This window comes from Gavia stellata, chromosome 30, assembly GCF_030936135.1.
Source record: "Gavia stellata isolate bGavSte3 chromosome 30, bGavSte3.hap2, whole genome shotgun sequence".
Lineage (NCBI taxonomy): Eukaryota > Metazoa > Chordata > Aves > Gaviiformes > Gaviidae > Gavia > Gavia stellata.
Window position 1 is genome coordinate 6598203 of NC_082623.1, and position 22749 is coordinate 6620951.

The 22749-nt window shown below is 43.8% G+C and overlaps 1 protein-coding gene across 2 annotated transcripts in view; it reads right to left on the reverse strand.

The window, feature by feature from the left end:
* Positions 1-259: 259 nt before the first annotated feature.
* KCND3 (potassium voltage-gated channel subfamily D member 3) overlaps positions 260-22749 on the reverse strand; it is a 121295-nt gene continuing 98805 nt past the window's right edge. Inside the window, exons 3-7 of one of the 2 annotated variants that reach the window (XM_059831246.1) lie at positions 13346-13447; positions 6378-6470; positions 3605-3661; positions 2404-2651; positions 260-464 (exon numbers count right to left, since the gene is read on the reverse strand). In XM_059831246.1, coding sequence (XP_059687229.1) covers positions 260-464; positions 2404-2651; positions 3605-3661; positions 6378-6470; positions 13346-13447 — 705 coding nt within the window. The remainder of the gene's footprint in view (positions 465-2403; positions 2652-3604; positions 3662-6377; positions 6471-13345; positions 13448-22749) is intronic. The other variant, XM_059831247.1, reaches the window with a different exon arrangement.

Genomic DNA, 22749 nt, shown 5'->3' on the forward strand with positions numbered 1-22749 from the left:
GGTGATTTTTGCCCTGTACCATGGCACAACACGCTCTCCATGCAGGTTTTTCCTTTAACCAGCCTCTTCCTCCCTCTCCTAATCCTTCCTCAGTCCACAGCATGAATGCGACTCTGAAGAAAGCTGCCTTGTTAGGTCTCCACCGCTAATTCGATGACAAAATGTCAGGTTGGTCCATCCAGGCACAATTTGCAGCAAGAAAGGAACGTGGAGGGAGAGGGGCACTGGTCTTCCAGCCTCCTTCTGTGCATGAGACATCTTACAAGGCAGAGACCTTGACTATGTTGCTTGTGGTGGTGGTGGAAATGTTCGTGGAGTGGCCGGGGCTGCCGGGCGGAGGCCTACTCTCGCCTTCTGGCGTGAGTGCCGGCGGCGTGGGAATGCTGATGATGGCTGTCGTTATCTGGGCAGTTTTGCAGTTCGGTCTCAGCCCATCATCTGATTTCATGTTGAGACTGGAACGACTAGAAAACAGATTTAGTGTTTGGCTTTTTTTTTTTTTTTAAACCAGACAGTAGAAAGGATGGGAATGGTAGTTGTTCTTAATCAGTATCTTATTCCTCTGAACTAAGGACACCGAAATACTCAGAAGCCTCCACTTAAATGTTCCGCCCAGTTCCTGCAAGGCATCATTTATTTCTACCTAGATCACACTAAGCTTTTTAATATTCCCCCTGGTTAGAATACAGCTTTTCACAGGGCAAATCATTCTGTTTCCATCTCATTCTTGCATAATTCTAGTTTAATTAAGAGGACATCTAAATATACTGTCCTGTGTACTGTATCTTTTCAGAGCACAGGTAGTTCTTTCTGAGAAAGAGATGTTGTCTTCCTTGCATTTCAAATGCCTCTTTCAAATTCACTGTCCCTTCATCTTTTCTATTTTTTTCATCTCTCTGCAGTAGTTTCAAGGACCTGGCAGCTGGGAGCATTCTTATTAGATCTGCATCAATTGTATCCTATAATTAATTACAGAGGGAAAATGATACGTTGATTTCTGTGCATCTGCACAGCTACAGGAGTCTGCTATTACCAGCCCAACATGTTCATTTTAAACACAAGGCCTGTCCTTCTAAAATGTAAAGCTCCCAGTTGGAAAGCTGTTGCTGTTGTTATCTCAGGGTGACTCACCACGAGGATGTTTCTTGATCGCTCAAGCATCCCAAGAACACGGCAGAACCCATCCTGCTCCCCGGTTGCCTCAGTCACAAGCTGAGAGTGGGGCAGTCTTAGGGACTGGGTGGTTCTGCCAGTGGTAACCAGTACACCCAGTTAGTTGCATTCCACATGACAAACAACTTAAAAGCTTTTTTCTCTCTTCATTCTTACACAGTTTGGTAAGCAAGTGAAATAACGAACAGTGTTGACATTTAAAATATCACTGGCATCTGATTTAGCACCACTGAAATAGGCAGAATAGTTGACTTTCCCCTGAATTACTCTTTCAGGTGCTGGCTTAAACTATTGTCATCTTGAAACTTCAATGGCCAGAGACTGGTTTTGTGCTTATTCATTCCTAATTCATCCTCTGAAACGCCCTTCTGACTTCACCCTGGCACAAAGTGATCACTTGCTGCCCTAAAGGCAGCTTTGTTTCTAGATCCTTTTGACAGGAGTGGGGAGGAAGAGAATGGTAAGTTCAAAACCAGCCCAGTGCACAAGAAGCTTAATGGGCTGAGGGGGATTTAGAAAGTAGTTTAATATTTGCAAGAAAGATATGGTGAAGAAATGATTTTTTCAGAAAATTATGTATAAAATGAAAATTTCAAAATTTTCTATTGACACATTTCTTCACCTGTGTCACTATGGCTTTTTAGGTGAGAGCTACTAAGACACCATTGTGAAATTCCTCCTTATTTGTTTCCCAGGGATGCTTGATGCTTACAGTTGCGATTTAGACTTTTGGACAATGAAAATCAGAGAAGTGAGTGTCCCTGGTGGACCATGTCAGTGTGTGCAGCTGTCTAACAGCTTTTGCTGGCAGGCACCGATTAGCCGGTTGTCTTTGCCTTTTCTCAGAAAGGCCTTGGAAGTACCGGGCTATCTGGGAGGTCGGCTGTGGAGTGGTGCTGTGCCAGCTTTGGTGAGTGGCTCTCAGCTGGGAACTGCTGGCTCCTGCCTGTGTGACTAGGACTTCATAGGCAGGTTTCAGCTGCGATTCATTCTTCCATGTCCAGTCTGGCCAGAGAAGAGCTGCACCAGAGTCTGGCTTTGACCTGGTTCTTCCCAGAAGAGCTAGGAGCCACTTCCCTTGGGTTGTCATTAGAAGGAGGGAAACAAAGATGCTCCCAGCACTAGACCCCTCTCCCTGGCTGGAGAACAGGCCTGCAAGGACGTTCAGTTGGATAATGCACTTCAGAGGTTTGCATGCAGTAGTTAGCAGCAAGAGCCTACTTACTGTACCTTGTTGTAAGTGAGGGCTGCTCACTGCACTGGATGTGGATGGTGCTGAGCTCCTGCATACTCCGGAGGCGAGTGGCTGGCACACTGGAGTTGGGAAGGTGAGTGGTCTTCTTGTTACGGCGAGAACAGCAGGAGGTGGTCAGTCCATGGTGACTTGACAAGGAGGGGCTCCGAGAAGAAGGGTAGTTTTGCATTGAGCTCTCCATGCAGTTCTGCTCGAACAGTTGCTCGTCTATGAACTCGTGGTTCTGGCAGGGAAAAGAATAGTGCCGTTACTCTCTGGTGACACCAACAGCTTTGGCCCAACAGCAGTTCGTTTTCAATGGCACCTTTTGCTAGGTTGGCGGGATGTGTCAGCCCCTTGGCTGTGTAAGATACTCTCTGCCTCTGTGCCTGAAAATATTTGCAGTAGGCAGATCTTTAAAAGAAATGACTCAGTGCAACCGAGAGAAGATTTTGCTCTCCTGCATCAGTAGGGGAATAAGGGAAGCTGTTGCAGTGACAAAAGCACGATAGTCTATCAATGCTGCCTTGCTTATGTAGTCTGAGATGGTTAGTATATTGTGTTTGAATTTCCTTTCATTTTTGTGTCTGGATTCCAGAAGTGGCTTCAAAAAGTCTGCAGTGTCTCATGGTTATGAAACCCAAGAGGAGGTTTAGGCTCTTTTTTCTTTGTCCCTGGGGACAGGATTGTAATGTATTTGGATGACCATCTTGACACACAGCTTAATTGCAGGATGTTGCTTGTATTGGTTCTTGGGTGCAGAGCATACCTGCAGTTCATTGGGTGCTATTAGCTGAGTGGAAATAAACATGGCAGGTGAGGGTGGGAAGTGTATAAGGGAAGGAAATTCAGAAAGCTGAGTCTGTAAAGAGTTTCTGTGCTAAGGAACAAGAAATCCTGAAAGAAAGAACTCTTACGTGTGTGTAGGAACACCCAAGTAGTTCTAGTGAACATACTTTATCCAGTCCCTGTCAGCATCAGAAAGGATGGGAAACAAAAGCAACCATGGTGAAGGCAGCCATCAGTTTTCATTGGAACAACTAACAACTCTCACAGGAAACAAGAGCACTGGATAGCCAAAAAGAGCCACGTGCACAAACTCCCAAGGACAAGACCAGGAACAAGAAAGGAAGCAAACACTCTCCAGACACGTCACAGAGACCATAGAGAAAACAGATTGAATTAAAAAGGAAATACCTTGATGGTGGAAGTTCGTACAGATAACAGGGGATCATCCACAAGATAGGACAATCCCTACGGGACAACATGCCAACAAAAGATAAAAACACAATTGATTGTCCATTCCGGCATCCAGAAGTTTAGTCCCAGCATTGCATCTACTGCCTCAGCATTCCAGCCGGCTCACTCAAGTTTGAATGGGCAACCGGACCTTCTCTTTACCAAACCTTGCCTGAATCAGACCCCTTTGTTCCTTCCTTCTCACACTTGAGCTTTTTAATGTTGTGTTCTTGGAAATAGAACAAAACTGGTACCAAATTTATTACTTTGATCTTTTGAGAGCTGAAGGCAAAGGAAAACAAAGTTTCAGCTGCTGATTCACAAGTAACAGGTTGGAATTGCATTGCCATTGGATCACCAATGGATATGGATTTTGATCGTACTGTGGAAATACAGAAGAAAGGTTTGGGTTGAAGGACTGGATTCGATGCACTTAGCATTTGGAGAAAACATGGCATGTGAATGTCCATAGTCAATCTGGGAGTTGGAACGAGTGGAAAACAAAGTCCTTTTGTTTGAACAAACTCCATCTGTTATGTTAAAATGACAAAGTAACCTCTGTCATGGCAGCTAGAAGTACTTTAGGGTCACTTTGTCATCTGACACACCAGATTTGTGAGCCATTCGTAGCCATTCAATTGTAAGGCTCTATGCTAGTGATGACTGCAGATACTGTGACAATAAATAATGTACTTTTAGAATTCTCTGCCTAGCGTAAGGAAAGGTGAATTGCCCATTGAAACAAGTTTGCAACCATGGTACATTCCTCATTCCATTCCTGCAACTGGGTCACAAAATGACTCTTCAGTGTTTAAAAATTCTTTTACTACGATTTAAATTTTTGGGAGGAGAACTATTGCATAGTATTTTAATAGATGATGCAGATTCTCCACACAAGCTGATGGAACTATTTTGATTGATAATTTCAGACCAGAATCCGAAGTTGCTATGTGATTTGATGCAACATCATGGTAATAACTGGCTGAAAAATGTGGGGGAAAACACATTAAATATTGTGCAGATTCTCCCTCTAGGTTTTACTCAAAATTCAAAGTATCACTGTTATTGCCATTCTTTGAAAAAAGCAACATTTGGAACATTTTCAACCACTGAGACTCACTGTCCGAGTAGGCTTGCGTGCTGGAGGCAGTCTAGCTTTGTTAGTGTGGTAGGCTAATACATCCACAAATTAGGACACGCTTTGGCCATGTTACTTCCAGCACCCTAACCGACTCATTAGTCATGGAGCAACTCACGGAGCTCCCAGAGATGTCCACCCACCCTGCACAGAGGTCAGAATTTCTGTAAGCTTTTACAAAGTCAGGGCCTGACAAGGGCAGACCCTGGAGGCAGGGTTGTCAGCTTTTGCTTGCTTCAGCCAATTTGTTAAAGTTTCCAAATGAAAGTATTCTTGAGAAATACGGGTCATAGTAGTGAAGATTTTAAGCATGAAGTTCTAAACTAAAGAGTCAGATTGTGAAGTATCTGCTTGTTATTTAACATCCAAAATTGCTAGAAATAAAGGCAAGATGAGTCTTAAAAAATAAACTCAATAGTCATTGATACAGGAAGAATCGGTTCACTGTCCTTGGAATGGTGACCTTTATAGCTCATTGTGATAAACCAGCTGTACTCAGCAGGTCACTGTAATTAACCGGTCATCTTCTTCCAGTGTATCGCTGAAGCCTAAGTGGTGTTATTCCAGCATAAGCCAAACTATGGAAGTGAAGGTGATTTATCTAAAAGAAAGCTCTTGCAAGTCAGAAATCAAAGTACATTTGATGATGGATGCAGAGAGAGAAAGGCATGAATATTTCAAGTGTTAACCTCTCTTCATTCTTTCTAGAATGAATCATGGTATAGATAATGGGTTCCTTTACTGCAGAACCTTTTATATAAACCTGGAAGTAAAACATATGTATCAAATAAATAACTGAAATGTTCCAAGAGACTTCTGCATGCAGAATCACTTAATGAAATCTAGAATTCTGACTCCAACACCTTGCATGACTCGACCAGAAAAGCCATGCTATAGAAACTGCTTGACTGGCTTTGAGATAAATTACCTGCTCTTGTAACCAGAACTGTAGTGAGAAAAGATATGTGCAACCTTTAAACCCATTAAGAGGGTTCATCTGCTCTGTGCCATGTAAAGGGCTAAAGGTTATTTTTTCCAGTCTGTTGGCACTGCTGACCAGATTGTAGTTTGGAGTCACTGACAGTAGCTTCCTCCTCTTAAGGCAGCAGAACTGTCCTTTATTACAAATTAGCACAAGCGACAAGCGTATATGATATGTGACAGACAGCATAAGACAAATGCAGTTTAGTTTTCTTTCAGAAGCACTGAAGAAATTAAACTTAATGTAAACCTTGTTTATAGGATCTCCCTAACCCCATGCTGAAAAGTTATTTGCATTCAAGCAAACTTGACTGAGCAACCTGCTGTTGCCTTTGTACTGGTGTAGGTGACTGTGGAGTAGCAGATGACCACATCTTTATCCCTTTGCACAGTAATGATTCTTTTTAAAGAAGGCAATGAAATAAAGTGCATTTATCCCATTACAGAATATTCTTGGGAGCTTGAGTGTCAGCCCCCTCTGGCATAGTCTATAGGTCTACTGGGTATGTCTGAGTGCCACTTCAGAGCATCTGTGTGCACGTCTTTTCCATACGGAGCCTGGGCCAGGCATAAAGACCAAGTAATATGTAAAAGGATTGTATTGCTACTTACAGTTGTTTTTTCCAGGCAGTGCAGCAGGTGGTGATGTTGGCTTTCAATTAAGGAGGTGCCTTTAGTCATGTGCTGTTCATCTTCAGTGGAGCCCTAAAGAGCCAGAAAAGGGGGGGGGGGGGGGACCAAAACCCAAACCAGGTGTAAAACCATGAAAACAAACAGAACTACCAGCATTAGCTTTCACAGGGATAAAGATAATTTCAGTGTTGTTAGCTCTCAGGTTTTTCTCATGACTCTTAATGAGGTTACCTCATTTTTTTTCTTAACAATTTGGCTTGTAAACTCAGGTGAGGAGCTCAGCTTTGATTCAAAACCAGTGTGTTTCCAGCCATTTTGTAGCTGTGGAGAAAACCTGGGCAATACTGTTCACATAGGATGTTAAGGCTCAGGAACCAGAAGGTAAGGAAAAAAAGAACTTGTGCTGTTTTGTTTTTCCAAAAAATGTTAAAACTTTTAAGCTTGATGTGACCTTTGAATGCCAACAGATGCATCCTTAACTCTGGTCTCTGTTAGGAGACGAAACACAAGCTGTCTTGCTTTTACTGAGCTGAAAGTCTGGCTCTGCCTGACCTTCAGGGCTGCACAGGGCTGGGCCTGTTGGAGCTTGCGTGTGTCATTGCCAAAGCCTCCTGAGTCACAGCTGCACGCCAGATCAAAAATGTGAAACCAGGCTTCGTGCCTTGGACTTTGTAATGCTGTTCCTAGAGACAGGACTCCTGGCTCTGTCTCTCCTCTTTGTGGACATGACCAGTTGTTTTCCGCGCTCCGTACCTGCAGTGTATCAGAAGGGGGCTGCTCTTTCCCTACGGCAGTGTGTATGGATGATGTTGGGGAGTTTATAGCAGGTCCTGAGGGCTGGGTTCGGTGCAAACTGAAGGTGCATAGCCCTTCCTGTGGTGAAGCCCTCTTTGAAAGGCAGGGAGAAGGGAGGAACGGGCAGGCACTACTTAGGTAAGAGTTAATACATATAAATTATTCTATTCAGGCATATGGCAAGTGAAGAAGCATTGTGCAGCAGTGGTAAAGGGTTTATGTTCACATGAAATGTGGCAGCAGTTCCCTAGGAGAAGGAAGGTCCTATCTTCATTAGTTTCTTACGGCTTGTGGCTTTCACTCAGTAGGACGGCTTACTGTGATTTATGTTTTAGTAGAACAGTGCCCAGGAGCCCTGTGAACTGACTAGGAACCCTCTGTACATCACTTAGCACAAAAACAGAACAAGGCAAGCCTGTTTGAAAGACCTCACGGTCCAGATACTTGACTCATTGTACAGAAACGCTAGTACTATTGGGGACCAGCTTTCCCCTATTTCCCCTGGGTACTCAAACTGCTGAAATGTGGCTAACATTCGTAAGCTAGTTCAGAGGGTAGGGTGTGCTTAGGGTCAAGCAGGCAGCCTGTGCCATCTGGGAAGGGATTGGGTACGGCTGAGAGTATTTAGGTCGAAAAACTATTAAAAGGAGCGGTTGCTCCTAGGAAGACATAGGAGGAGTTGAGGGGGATGAACTACTTGTGGCATGCCTATTTACTGACTCCGGGCTGGAAAGTCTTATTGGGGCACTTTTTCTGGTCTCTTCTTGGCTTCTGCATCAGGTGTGTGTGCACGTGGTGATTTGGGGAAGAGACTGCTCAGACTGCAGTGTTGGTGGTTAGGATAAGCTACAAATCTCAGACCAATCTCTGTGCTTTTGTTAAGCTGAGGAGCTTGATCTGCTTGAAACAGCTGAAATAGAAATGGATGAGAGGTTAGGCACTTGAGTTCAGTCTGTGCGTAATGTTTTGCTTATGCAGAAAGCTTGGCATCAAGCATTCATCAAAACAGCAGTAGGCCAATTTAGTCAACTTGGGTGTGGGGGGAGAAATCCAGTACTCCGTATTTTTGATCTCAGCACCCTATCAGTGAATCAGATGCTTACATTCCTCAAAATATAGCATGTCACTTACCCTATGATCTGATGCTCAGATACACCTCAGAAATGGAAGGAAAAGAAGAAATAGGGGTTGTTTAGAGAGTTTCTGTGCTATTTGAGAGCGAGGATTATTTTTCTCACTTTCTCTGTTCTGTGGTGGCAGATTTAAGATCTGGGTTGTTAAGGATGTTCTCTTACTACTACTACTTAAGCTCCTGATCTTGAAATTCACTGTGATTTCGTGACACGTTAATCTGCTTGTGTCTTTGATGACTAGCATTTTCAAAGACAATTACATGCATTAAAATGGCAATTAGGTGTTGTATAATGTTTCCCTGTGCTCCATAAGTAAGGGGTGCCTGGTGTCTTCTGTAATGCTGGAATCTGAAAGTCAAAAATTGATGTGCGTGGCTTGATTCTCTACTTAGACATGAAACGGCAGTATCTAACTGTTCAAGGGAGAAAATGGGTGGGATGGGAGACATGGCGGAACATCTTGGCAGAAGTGCCAAGGCATCGTCTGTTGCTCTCAAGGGGGTCAAATTCAACTATGCTTAAAGCATTGCTTTTAAATACACCCATGTGTCCCAGTGATTCACTGCAAATGCGTGTTCTGGATGCCTTTTCCAGGATGGTTCTCTGATCCTTAAGTGAAGGAATAATTCTGTCTCTGACAGATGCCAAAACATAGCTGAACTGGTACATTAAGAAAGCTGACTTACTGTACACAGAATTAATAGATTCCTATGGGAATGAGTCTTAGGCAGGTTATGGATTTTTTTTGTTGCTGTTGTTTTGGAAGATGGAGCATTCCCAGAAGTATTTTTAGAAGTGGCCTAAAAAAAAATCAGTTCCATTTTTCTTATTAACAATCCTCCTGGTGAGCTAACACATCAGGCAGGTCCTGTTCGTACCCTGCTGAGATTACTGACTCTGCTGAAGTCTGTGTTGGAATATTTCCCATGGAGGTCCTTCCAAGCCCTAAAGCAAATATGATGCTGCACTAAAACACTGGAAGAGGAGAGAGAAAGAGCACATATTGCAAACAGTATCTCTTTATGAGGATTTGCTTGAGAGGAGATCTAAATGGAATCTGAAAGCAAAGATAGAGCTTCCATACCTCTGGCAGAAGACCTAAGCCAATTGTTAAATTTTGGCAGCACAACTTAGTTTCTCCCTCTGCCTTCTGTCCCAAGGCTAGGCTTGCCGCTGAGGGACATGGATCGAGGGATGGCAGTGACCAGGAATAAAGTGTAGCATGAGTGGGTATGACTCGTACCTTGTCTTCCTTTCACTTTTTCTTCAGTCAGCTCAGTGTTTTCAGAAACAAAGAGCATGCAACCACCAAGAACATCCTACCATGCAAATTAAGAATGAGATCTGCAGGAACTACTGCTGTAGGACAGTGAGAGTGCCAACACCACACAAATGCTTGGCACTTTGATAGTACTGTTGAGGAATGTATACCTACAGAGATTGCATCAGTGGTACCTACATTACTGCAGGCAAACAAAATCTGTGTCTTCATTAGAAGAGCCTGGCTGTAATGAAAACGCTGGTGGGGGGGAGGAGAGGAGATGGTTTGCTTTTTGAGCTGGGATGCCAGTTTTGCAAGGATTTGATGCCAGCTACCATTCAGTTTGTTCTTGGAAGACATTCAGCGAACTGCTGGTTACTTGGAGGGAGACTGAAACACACTGTAGTGTCAGTTCTGAAATCCAAGATACTTCCACTTTACCTCTTCTACTTAGTGCTTCAGCACGCGAAATTGGATGGTGGTGAACTGAGATGAACTGGTTCAGTGGTTAGACTGTCCCTTCCCATGAGAATGGCTGTAACGCTTATCTATGGCTAAGCAGATTCTGCTTGTGAAAAGGCACAAGACCTCACAACCTACTGTTCCTAGGATATACACCTCCTAGCATTTTAGCTAAAAGAGAATTTCAGCTAGCTGTACAAGGAGATTAACGCTAAGAGGATATGTAGGCTGCTGCCATGGGAAGAAGCTCGCTATCCCTTGAGCACTTCTGACACAAAACCCACTAAAAATATCTCTAAATGAGAAGAAAATGGTCTGAGTACTTCGTGTGTAGATGGTAAATGCAAAATGCCACAAATCCACATGTTTCTGGAGCAAGAGTCTGTATTCTTGCTAGGAGCAGAACTTCTTCCTGCTGCTGTCCTTGGATAAATCTTTTTCTTTGCTTTTTCTTTACTTTGATACAAAGCTACAGGCTGAAGACGTGCTGTTCCCTTGAAAGATGGTGTCAGTGTATTCATTCTGCTGCTAATGAAAGGACATTCTGGTGTGTGTTCCGGAATCTTGAGTAATCCTTATTTCTCAATTTATTAGCTTGACTGCGGAGCCAGAGCCAGGATACATTCTGGGGCAGTTGTTTTCCTTGGGTAAACCCTCAGGGTGTCAGACTGCAGGGCAATCTGCTGGGCAGTGGTAAAACAATTATACATTGATCACAGTACTGTGTGATTGCTAATGATGAAAGTGATAATATCTAGTCACGGCCATATAGTAATTGCAGTTGGAATTACTGCTGGGTAACAAACCAGCCCTATGGCTATCTGGCCATGTGAAGTCCATTAAAGTTAGCGTGAGTCCTGGGCAAGGTATCAAAATGGGATGTGTACCTGACCGATGAAGCAGTTTGAGACTAATTTGACCGACAGATATGCACAGTATGTAGATAATATTTTGGTCCCTAATATAGCAACTACAGAAGTCACATTCCTTCATATTTTTACATCTTAAAAAATTTGGCTGGCTAGACTATGCTGTCATTCACATTTTGTACTCTTAAGAATAGTTTGTTCTCCTGCCATAAAATGAAATCTTGCCTTGTGGAGTTAAAATGGTCACGGATACCTTTACGACAAAGGCTGTTCTGCAGTTCTGTAATTAATGCCCCTGCCTGGAGAGACACATCTCGGTTCTTGGCTCAGCTATGAGGCTAGTCCTCAGGTAGCCAAAGATCATTTCCTGGTGGTCGTGCAGATGCCAAGCATGGCTTTGGCAAGTTTCTTGTTTTAGTAAATTATATTCCCGTATGTTGCAGGTGGGTGGCAGTTCTTCTTTCCCCATACCCTTTGCTTGTGGTTGTGTCAACAGGAAGTTCCTTAGGGTGGGGATATTTTCTTACAAAGTATTAATAAAAATGTACACAATATTCAGTGCTTTTCAAAGTAGGATTTGTTGATCTTACTGGGCTGTGGGGGAGTCATTTTAGTATTTAGAGCTATAAGCTCTAACCAGAAAGCAAGTTGCACCCAGAAAAGCTTGGGAAGACCTGCTCTAGATGCTACTATATATCTAAATTTAGTTATTAATGGGTAAAAAGATCCTCTAGAAACTCTTTAGAAATGTTTTTGTTTTCCTTCCTGTGTCTACAGTAGCTTTGTAGCCAACAAAATGATCCTTCTTCCACTTATTTTTGGGCAAGTGCCAGGAAATGAACCCATTCAGCCAAGTATTTCTCTCAACCTCATGCATCTTGGACTTAAGCATTGGTGCGTCAGCTGCTCTTCCGTGAGTGGTCTTGGCAGGGAGTTTTGGTTGACAGGAGGAGTGAGGAGATTCTTGGGATGACAGGCTGGAAGATCAAGTGCAAGCTGAGTGTCCCTGCTAAGCTCTTCTGGCATTTTTAAAAACTGGAAATCTAAAGTTCAAAAGGAGGTTTTAAATTTGTAGTCAAATTTTTGCATGTTCCTGGGTAATGAAATAGCAGAATCTCAGCTGAGCTGGCATCCCAGTCCTTAATGGGGATAAGGCTCAGGGCTAGGTGCGGCCAGTCTTCCTGGTCTCTCATAGTCTTGATAAAGAAACTTTTCTTGAACCGTCCAACAGCAACATATGGTTCAAGAATCAGATTTTCTGAGCGTCACTGCCATTCGCAGAGCAGGAGACAACGTTAGATGTGTAGTCAGAGGGGTCAAACTTGTTTTGGAGGGGAGAACAGAAACTGATCTGGGCATCCTACCTTCCAAATCTGTACTTCATGTGAAGTGCTTGTTAGAGTCAGTTTAAAAACTATTCCAGTTGTAAAGGGCCAGATTCCTCCATCTTGGTCTGCCCTGAGTAGCATCCTACATGCAAAATAAGGTGCTGCACGATTTCCCTCTGTGTGCTATACCCACTGCACTTGGGTAGGAGCGGGCTCAGGTCCTACTGAGCAGCTTTCACCATGAGCTGAAAAGGTTTTTCATCTTTGAATTTACAAATGCAAGGTTGTGTGCCAGGGAAAATAGTAGACATTTGAAGGATTAGGCCCCAAGTAAGGATGCACGAACAAGTGCTAGGAGGCTCTGGTGGCTCAATTAAGCATTCTTCATCTCGCTCTTTGCTCCCCACGTGCACGAAAGGCTGATTTATTTGAAATGAAATCCATGAAATGTGCTAATACCTGCTCTGGTGTTGATCAGGCTTAATGTAATAACCTCCTCTCACTTTTGCTGATTCTGCTGAGCAATTTGACGCACTTAAAACTTTTCTTCTCGTGAATAGCTAGTATTAGCCTCCAGAGGCCTTTCTGTTAACAATAAACCCACCGCCAAACTGCCTGAAACAGGAGCTAGGGAATATTTTCCTGTCCTGTTGGGCATGATCAGATAGTCCATGTTAGAGGAAGACTCTTGAAAATACAGAACTGTATCTTGAAAGAGAGTGGGTATTTATAGTGTGGGCAGACCCTGGGTGGTATAAATCAGTACAGCTCCAACAGCTCCATCGCACAGAGAGCTTGGAGGGAACCGTGGACCTGATCACTGCTGGAAGGTCAGATCCTTTCCTAGCTCAAGGAGGAGCCCAAGGAAGCTTTTTCCTCCCACCTAATCTTGCAGCTGGATTCCAGCTGTCCCCCATATGGCACATACAGTACATGAGAGCGTAATTATAGCATAATGCCATTCCGTGTGTGAGGCTGCCATGCTGGATAATGAGCAATTAGGTGGCAATGGAGAGAGAAGGGGGGGGAGCCCAGGGAGAGGAGTGGGAATAGGGAGCTTCTCAAACTCTGTGGAAGGAGGTACTGTCTCTGCACTTACCGTCAGCTCGAGGGCTTCGTTCAGGAGGCCGTTGCGCTTGCTGTGAAGATAAGCATTGGAGCTGCCTGTTTTGGCCACTCGAATCCTCGCAAGCCGGGCTTTCTGTGAAGAAGGCAAACAAGCTGAATTTATACTTGGCACACCCAGTGATCGGTCCTGTGCTGGCAATACAAGGAGGAAGGAAATTTCAGGTTCTCCTTGGGCCTGAAAAAGCCTGGGGGTGAAAAGCAAGGAGTGTGGGGACAGGACAAGGCGCTGTTGAGAACGGCTAGCACAGGTCTGTCCCCAGGAGTCGAATGAGTACCTGTGGCTGAAGAACATCATCTGCCACAGAGCATTAATGGCCTTTCCAGAGATAAGAAATGGGGTCCTTCAGATTTGTTTATCCTTTCAAAAGTTAATAGTCATTTTTTGGGGATGAGATGCACAGCAGCTAGAGACGCTTGTCTTGGACATGTTCCTGGCATAGGAGGACTGCAGGACTGTATGTGATCTAGCAGTGTGTACGTGCTCGTCACGTGTGTTGCTTTCATGGCTCACCTTCTCTCTAACAGGCTTGGTTGTTTAATCCTCTCTTTATCTTTGCTCTGTGCTCTGACATCTGTATTGTCACTTGCTCTGCTTGTGCTGCAGCTAGCACAGTGGCACCCGGTCCTCAGTGACGGTGGAGATGCTGCTGCAGTACAAGTGGCTGGTAACAGGCGGTCAGAGGGAGGAGAGCCGAGAGGGAGATTTGGTAACTCGCTCCGCTTACCCGTCAAGTAGCATAGGTCATTAATTTAGTATTGGGAAATACTGATGAAAAAGTCTATGTTCATCATCCTGCAGTAGGGAAAGGCACCGTATTTGTTCCTTCTAGCACTGCCACTGCAGAGGAGAGTTTATTAACTTCAGTATCCGATAATATAAGACTCTGTCCAAAAATATACATCTCTTGACAAACTGACAGAAGTCACTCTGCAACAACACAGACGTTCAACTCATCTCATTTTTATTTATCCCTGACTGTCTTGACCTCCAGGTGAATGAGTTAAATAATAAAAAACAGTCCAGAATAAAGCAAGCAAGAAAAACTAATAAGGCCCTCTTTCTTTTCAATCACACAGCTTTTAGCGTTTCAGTTTTTCTTTTCAATTGTTCCCTGCTTCTCTGTCAAGTGCTGATTTGCCTTTTTCTTTTCTACTGCTAATTTATGACTCAAGCACCATTTAAAGTAAATACATGAAATAGCATGGCTATTAAAAAATAATTACATTGTTCTGTATTTTAAAATGCTGCATAATCTTTTAAATAATGTGGAACTCGTGATTTTTCCTTTCTAATTAGAGGTTCTAATGGGTATACACTGTAGGAAGAGTAAAGCCAAGAGGCAAACATCTGCAGTGGGTCCAGAGAGTGTAATATTCCAGGAGCTCTATGACCGTACATGCGTGAGTGACTCTGGCACTCAGTATTTGAAAGATTTGTTTAGCCTTAAGAGCTTCTGCTTAAGCAGATAATTTCTCAGGCAAAGACATGTATAGGATACTAGTTTGCTGCTTTAATTAGGTGACACAGACTATGACCAGTCTGAAAAATAGGTCGTCTTTTGACACCCCAAAACGAGGACATCCAAAATTGACTTTCTTTCCTATACTTCACCTAGTTTTCATTGTCCCATTTTAACATTAAGACTCCAAGTCAGTATATGAGAGTGAAATCTCTGATGAAGCTTACTCTGTACTGGGACCGAGGTATCTCACAGGGCTATGTGGTCACCCTGTGAAAGGGGCACGAGTTTTATTTGCAAGACATAGAGTGAGGATACAACAAGAAACTTAAATTAGATCTTCAGTTTTTCTGAAGACTTGTTGCTCTAGGCCCTGAATAAGACTGGCCTGAGACTGCAATCTGGAACAAAAAATGCGGAGACTACTACTATTGAAGATGCATTATGGGGAGAGAGCAGGGGATAAGGGACTGAGGGATATTCCATTTCCCAGGTACATGGCATTGTCTCGCTGTTCCTGTTAATTACATTTCCATTAAATTACTTCTTCCCATTGCAAGTATATGACTTTCCTTACTTTGTGCAATGATCTGATTTTTTCTGTAATGAGGATTGGGTATTGGATCCAGGGATGGTCTTTACAGTGAGGCTCTGATGGCAACCACAGAAGGCTTCCATTTCCTTTCTGTGCTTGACAAAATATCAGCTCCTTTGCCGCAGGAATTACGAGAGTCCCAAAGTTACCCACCTCACCTATAGCAGGAAAGGTTTTATCCTCATCTTCAGTTCAGTCAATTGTTAAAGTGGATTCAGTCTTAGGCTCTTGTAATGAACATTATTCCCTTTGCCTCCAGGCTAGCAGGGGATCAAATATTAATAGCTGTACTCCATGTGGACTGGAGATGGTTCGTTTCTGAGGTCTGTTCTCTTTTCTTCTTTGAAACAGGGCCACTAGCTATCTAAATAATTAAGCCCCATAGCTTTTGTAGTTTAGAACAGACATTGTTATTTTAAAAAATGTCAGTGGGGCAGGACAGAAGTTAATCCTATTCTCCTTACACAAAAGACTGTCTAGGATAGTCACATCGCCTAACTCTGCCCCCATCATGATTAAATTTGGTAGATATCTTGATTAACTCAGCTAGATAAGTTAATTAAAATTGGTGCCTAAAATTGGTTTGGCCCTCCAGACAGTTTCCTGCGTTGGACTAGAAACAACTCTAAAACTGAAGTTCATGTTTTTATGTGAAAGTCTGTGTGTAAATGTGCGTTATTTGAAAGGCATATCTAGGAAGGGACACAAGCTTTACACGATATTTAGGTACGTGTCATATGTACCTACATCATAGGACGCAGTACTTCCATCGTGCCTGACAGCAATGAAGGGTTTAAGCGCAGCACAGCACTCCCCTCCGCCATCTGCCGCGGACGTTCGAGGCTGGTTTATATGACTGAGCAAAGTGGATTGAGGACGTGAGGGGCACCTGGCAGCGGTGTAAGACTTGGGTTGCAGTGTGGAAGCAGGTGCAAGCTGGCCATTTCGGAGGAGTTTTGTTACCTGTTGGAATGTGTCAGTCTGGGCTTGGCCAGCTAGCGGAGGTAGGCTTTGGCAGACCTGGTGGGGAGTAAATTACAGAGGCAAAAGCCTTGAACTTAGGACACCCCACGCAAGCTTTGAAGCAGCAGTGTTTTGCAGGGAACCATACTATGTACCGTCACGTATTTTGCTGTCGGAAACCTAGAGAATTAGGCCAATGGGGTCTTCCAAATTCTGCCAGTTTTTGACACGTGTGGGTATGCTTTTGTCATCCCTGTCTTGCAGAGCTCATACTTCTGGTCTGCAGGATGGAAGACAGACAAGTGGAGGACCATGTTTTTCTGGCCGTCTGCTGCAAATGTCTTGGGAGGGGGGTAGCTGTCTTCTGCATCTTATCCCACAAATGTGACAGACTAAAGGTCATTACCGCCAGGCCTGAGATCACTGTTACCGAATATAACCCCTGCACAGAGAGTCTAAAAAAGGAAAAGAAAACGGCACACTGTGTCTGCATGTAGAGTGGTAAGAGGAGTTGCTAGGAAACCACAGGATCTCAAAATGCATATGACCTAATCTGGAAGATAATTTATATGATGAAAATAATAATACTAATGACAGACACTTACAGGTTAGAATGATTAATTTGGTTATCTTGAGGCCCGCGTCTTCCTGAGGGCAGGATGGAAGGCAGGTTTCAATAACTTCTGGCTCCTCACTGCTTTTTAAGAAACTGGAGCCTCAGAATAAGCAGGAAGGGCAGCGCGGCCCTGTACACGTGGAGTGCTGAGGTATGGTGGCGAGGATGATGTAAGTGGCTGTTGGCATCCTGGGTATCTACATTTCCCAAAGGGACTGACAAAGAAGAAAGAACAGCCCATCTTCATCTTTTAGCTGCTTTGGAGAAGTGCAAGGAGCAGGAATTGCCGGCTAGGAAAAATGCTTACCAGATGGCAGGCCCAGGAAACAGCTAATTATTATTTATTGATGATTTTCATCTAGTTCTTATGGAGATAATGTTCACTCTTGATTTATGTGATATAATAAACTATTAAGTTACAGCCTATGACATAATTTCATATTTGCCAGACATCTCCAGCTTTCCAGATCTTCCGTGCTTTTGAGCAAGGAGACGACCGGAGTGCGTGTATGTCAGGTGCTACGTGTACAGGTCCTAAGTCCGCTCCTGCTCACTCTTTGCACTGGAGCTGTTAGTATTCTTCACAGAATGGTTGAGGCTGGAAGGGACCTCCAGAGGTCATCTGGTCTGACCGCCCGGCTCAAGCAGGGCAACCTACACCCAGTTGCCCAGGACTGTGTCCGGACGGCTTTTGAGTATCTCCAAGGATGGAAACTCCACAACCTCCCTGGGCAGCCTGTGCCAGTGCTTGGTCACCCTCACACTGAAGAAGTGTTTCCTGATGTTCAGACGGAGCCTCCTGTGTTTCAGTCTGTGCCCATCGCCTCTGGTCCCATCACTGGGCATGGCTGAGAAGAGCCTGGCTCCGTCCTCTTTGCACCCTCCCTTCAGGTATTACATTAGTAAGATCCCTCTGAGCCTTCTCTTCTCTAGGCTAGACAGTCCCAGCTCTCGCAGCCTTTCCTCGTATGAGAGGTGCTCCAGTCCATATACTATCTAACTCTATCTCCTAAAACCACGCTAAGGGCACTCCTGGCAGGAAATGCAGCTACACTAGATAATTAAGTGCTTCACCTTTTTTTCCCCTAAACAATTAGTAGTTTATGAGTAAACTATTGCTGACTGCTGCGGTGTGTCCAATGGTGCAGTGGGTGTACACCACTGGTCTTTTAAGGCTGAAATGAAGCTGTTCTCAAAAGTAATCAACAGAATGTTTTGATCTGATTTTCATTTCTGAGGTGAAATATCGCAGCCATTCAGTAAATGCTCGATTTTCTTGCATTTGTCTGCATCTGTTGCTAGTTTGGGTCTGGACTTAAATTCTAGATGGGAAGGGCATGGTTGATTTTAGGCTATGGAAAAGATGACAAGCAGATTGTGAATTCAAACAGGAGTTTCTGCAGACTTAACAACCGGGCTTAGAGTATGGAATGACAAAAATGTATTTTCTTGTAGTTATGTTCTCACCTTCCTCCTCTGTGATACCTTTGACTAATTTTAGCATAAAATTCAGAAAGGAATTCAGCAAAGACTTCAATTTGTACTTCTGAGTGGGAAATTGGTGCACATACATAACTTGGAAAGGGAATGGATGTAACCTTCACCTGGTGGCAAATAGCTTAGCTCCCGGGCCTCTTGGGGTAGTTTTTCCTTGCCAAACAGAAAATGGAAAATTCTTCATTTTTAAAAAAGCATTCAAAAATAATGGTGGACAAGGAATTAAATGAACCTACTGTCTGTGGAGTGCTTTCCTCTATAAAATCAGGCAATACTGATCATCTGTCCTACTTACGGCTCTGGGAAGCTGATATGCCATCTTTAACAAAGCCTGGAAACAGGCTGGACTGCCAAATTAGGACTCGGGGTTATTACATATGTTTGAATGCTGAGTGAAATAATGGCTGTTTAAAAAGCAAATGGCCCATATAATAAGTTCTAGTTGTTATTCTGCTTGCCAGGGTTCCATCTGGCTGTTGTAATAGGCAGGCAGCGGAGTTACAGCAGTGTTAGAAAAGTTAGTTTCTGCAGATCATCTTTGTGTCATTTTAACCTTTTTTCCCTAAGAAACAAAGTATGCACATTTGGACTTTCCTTCCTCTCAAATCTTTATGTTAAACAGCTTTTAAGCCAAGTTTAAATATTCTGTCATTTTTGCTTTGGGGGAGATGTTGTAAAGCTGCATATGGAAATTAGATAGTGTAGAACTCATTATATTCCTATATAATTTGATAGAACCACTTACAGTCAGACCTTGATCTTATTTTGGGCCTCTTCATTACTTTCCAGAGATGAAAGATTCCCCTCCCCTCCTCTGTGGCTCTCCTTTTAATCCTACCTTACCCTTGGCACCATTAAAGCAACAGAACATCATTTCAAATGCACTATATCGTTTAATCTTTTCCAACGCTGAAGAACATGATGTTCGATCTATTTATAGAACAATGCACAGAATATGGAGTTTAATGGATCTCGGCTTCTCTACTAGTCACAGATATCCGGCTGATTAAACACAGAACTTTGAAAAAAGTGGCGTAATATGCAAAACTTGCAGAGAGAAATGCAGGACGGTCAGGAAGCCCCTGGAGCACCGAGGCAGGTCCCCTCCTATTGCAAACTTCCTTTTGTACATTTTCATCTTGAACTTAACAAACTCTGGCCTAAACTTAGTGAAGCTCTTGCTCCTACTGGGCATTTATTTTAGAACTTCATTCTTCTATTTAGAAAATTTCTTCTGATTTCCAGCCTGCATGTATTTGTTGCCAATTTTACTCAATTGTCATTCTATTGACCTTTTTTTTTTTTTACATAGACCATTCCCTTTCTGGTGTTTGCTGCATTCTACAGGAAAGAAGAGAATAAACTTCACTTTCTGTAGAGTTTGACAATTCTCACTTTATTCCTTTGCTTTACGTTTAAGAACTAAGCTTTTTTGAGGCCATTTCGTATTTTTATCCTCTGTAGATGCCCTTCTTACTTCTAGTATCTTTTTTTTTTAGTTATCTATCCACCCAGTAAGGGTTACAGCCAGACCTTGATCTCTTTAAGAACTGTATGGACAGTTTTTCCTTGATTGAAATGTGTTATACACAGTTACTGCATCTTGGCTGAAATTCAAAGTTTCCTCCATGCTGAGGTTCCCACGCTACTAGTCCAGCTGACTGACAAAGCTAGCTCTCCTCACCGTGGAAGTTTGCCTCTTGGAATAGTAATAAAAGAAATTTCTATATATACTTTTTTGTATTCTTAATGCTGTAACAGATTTTAGAGCTTGGATCAAAAATCACGCCAGGGATGTGTGGTCAAAGAGGGGCCGTACCAGCTGTAGTGGGAGTCCGGTATAGTTTGAGTTAGAAGTGAAGTATTATGGGGTGTAAATTAGGGTGTCAGAATTTGTCTAGAAACGTATTACTTGATAAACATCTTCTCAAGAAAAGAGCCTCGTGTTTTTCTGCATCGTTAATAGAGAAGTTGCTGTTCTCCATTATTATAAAATAAGGTCCCGTGTTTCACTGAAGGCAAAGTGTGATGAGCATCTGTCTGCCTGTGATTTATCTGTCTGTCTGTGCTTCCAGATCTCACTCTTATAACATCTTTCACACAGCTCACACCCCTAATTAATAGCTATAAAGTATTCAGGGGATGGAGAAATTAACAGAATTCGATCTAGTGTCACATGCCAACTTACTAGACCTGATATATGAACATTAATTAATGGTGTGGAGGTCTGTGGTTAGCTGCAGAAAATGATGGTAATTGCTTTATATAGTGCTGCTCACACCTTCCCCTGGAAGATGGTGAAGACACAGGAGGGCAGGGACAATGATCATAAACCTGTGTACGAAACTCAAGAAAAAATAAGCAAATTTGTAAAACTCGTGCCCTTCATTCTCCCCCGTGGAATGAAGCCCAAGGTGAAGAGGTGACGGTGGGGCTGTTCTCTTGCCTCGTTGCCTGCTCGCTGGCAGTGAGAGCACGTGTTGTCTCCGCCGGCCAGGGACCCACCGGCGGCAAGGGGAGAGAATGAGTTAAGCATCAGTGTGGGCAACGCTCTTGCTCCAGGCGGGGCAGGGCCCGGGGGCTGTGCTCCATCCTACTTCTCTGTGCTATGAGCTTTCAGCATTAATTGAGAGAAGTGTTGCTTACTGGTGAACAAAAATTGCTCAGAAGTCATCAGGCAACAATAAAGTTGCTGTGCGGTGCAATTAGCTTTCTTTCTGAAGCTGCTCCTAGTTGTTCCTCTTGCTCCTGGGGTCTGTGGGGACAAATCTCTTGTATTAGGCTTCTGGGGGGGAAAAAAATCTGTCACAGACCCATCCCATGGTCCTGTTTGATATGTGAAGGCTCTTAGAAGGATGTGTGTCTCGGCTCACGTCCTCACGCTGACAGCCACAACACGTTGGCATCACGCTGTGATTTGGCAGATGCGGAGGGAGATGGTGTGTTGTCCTGGGCGCTGGAGGCTCCCGGTTTGTCAGCAGAAAGCTGCAGAGTCGTCATGGCTACGCGCTGCCCTGGCCCTCCTTTGTGCATTCCGGCATCGCTGCACGTTCCTGCTAGAATGGCTCCTAATTGTCCTGACTCAGTCGCCAGCGAAGCTGGTGCTTCATATGTGGACAGAAATGCACTGGCGCCTGGATACCGGGGCTCGTGGACAATGTGTAGAATTGCTCTTTATTATTGTATTTGTTCGGAGTTAATGCTGAGTTCGATCTAAATGGCTGCACTTACACGGAGACCAGGTGGCTGGAATTACCGTCGGGCAGCGGTCTGCATAGTAAACAGGAGAGTTCTGCTGTACTGTGACAAAGAGGAGAAATGAGGAACTATTTCCTATGGAGCAATTTGTCTGGTGGATTGAACTGCTTTTTCTGCCTGCATAGTACTCGCAGGCAGACTGTGATTTCCCCGTATAGATACATTTTTAAAAATTATCATAAGTTCTATGCACGCTCTCGATTCCCTTGCCTGCTCGTGAACCATTCTCTGCCAGCATTTACTGCTGCTCTGCTTGCTACCCGTGACTGGTCGGGAAAGCACATGCTGTCCCTTCTGCTGCCCTGTTTGGTGAGTCAGCAAGAATTGCTAGTGCAAAAGCTCAGATAGATAAATTTAAAAGCCTGGGTATGAATAGTATCACCATAAGATGGTTTCACTTTATAACCTTGTACATGCACATGAACTAACTCTGCAAGAATCCACTGAGCCAGGAAAAGAAGTGGATTTATCCCAGTTTTATGTGTGAAAAAACCTGAGTCACAGAGAGGAAAGTATGGAAGGGCGATGCTGCTGCTGCAGCATCGGAGTTTGTCAAAGCAGCGAGACTGGCTGTAGTGGGGAGAGGATGGCAGGCTCCTGCTCGTGCCCGGAGAGGGCCTGCCTTGTGCTGGTTTAGAGCCTGATGTGATGCTGAAGTTATCAGCAGTTACTGTTTGATGGAATTTTCATTACCTTCGAACAACAAAGGCTTGTTCTGAGTCAGACTTTGCAGACCACTGCTGCTGGGTGGAGTGGGAGTGGAGTAATGAGATTCTAGGACTTCTCAGGTTGGGCTCTGTAAGAAGCCTGGCAGCGTGTAAGCAGGGAAATTCTGCAGTGGCCCTTGAGAGATGTGCTGGTAGACTGCAGAGTGGTCCCGTCCATCTGACTATGTGATTAGAGGACTCGGAGACCTGTATTGCCCTCCCAGCACCCCATGTGTCAGCAGCAAATGTTCTTCATCTGCTTATCACTGTCATGGTACA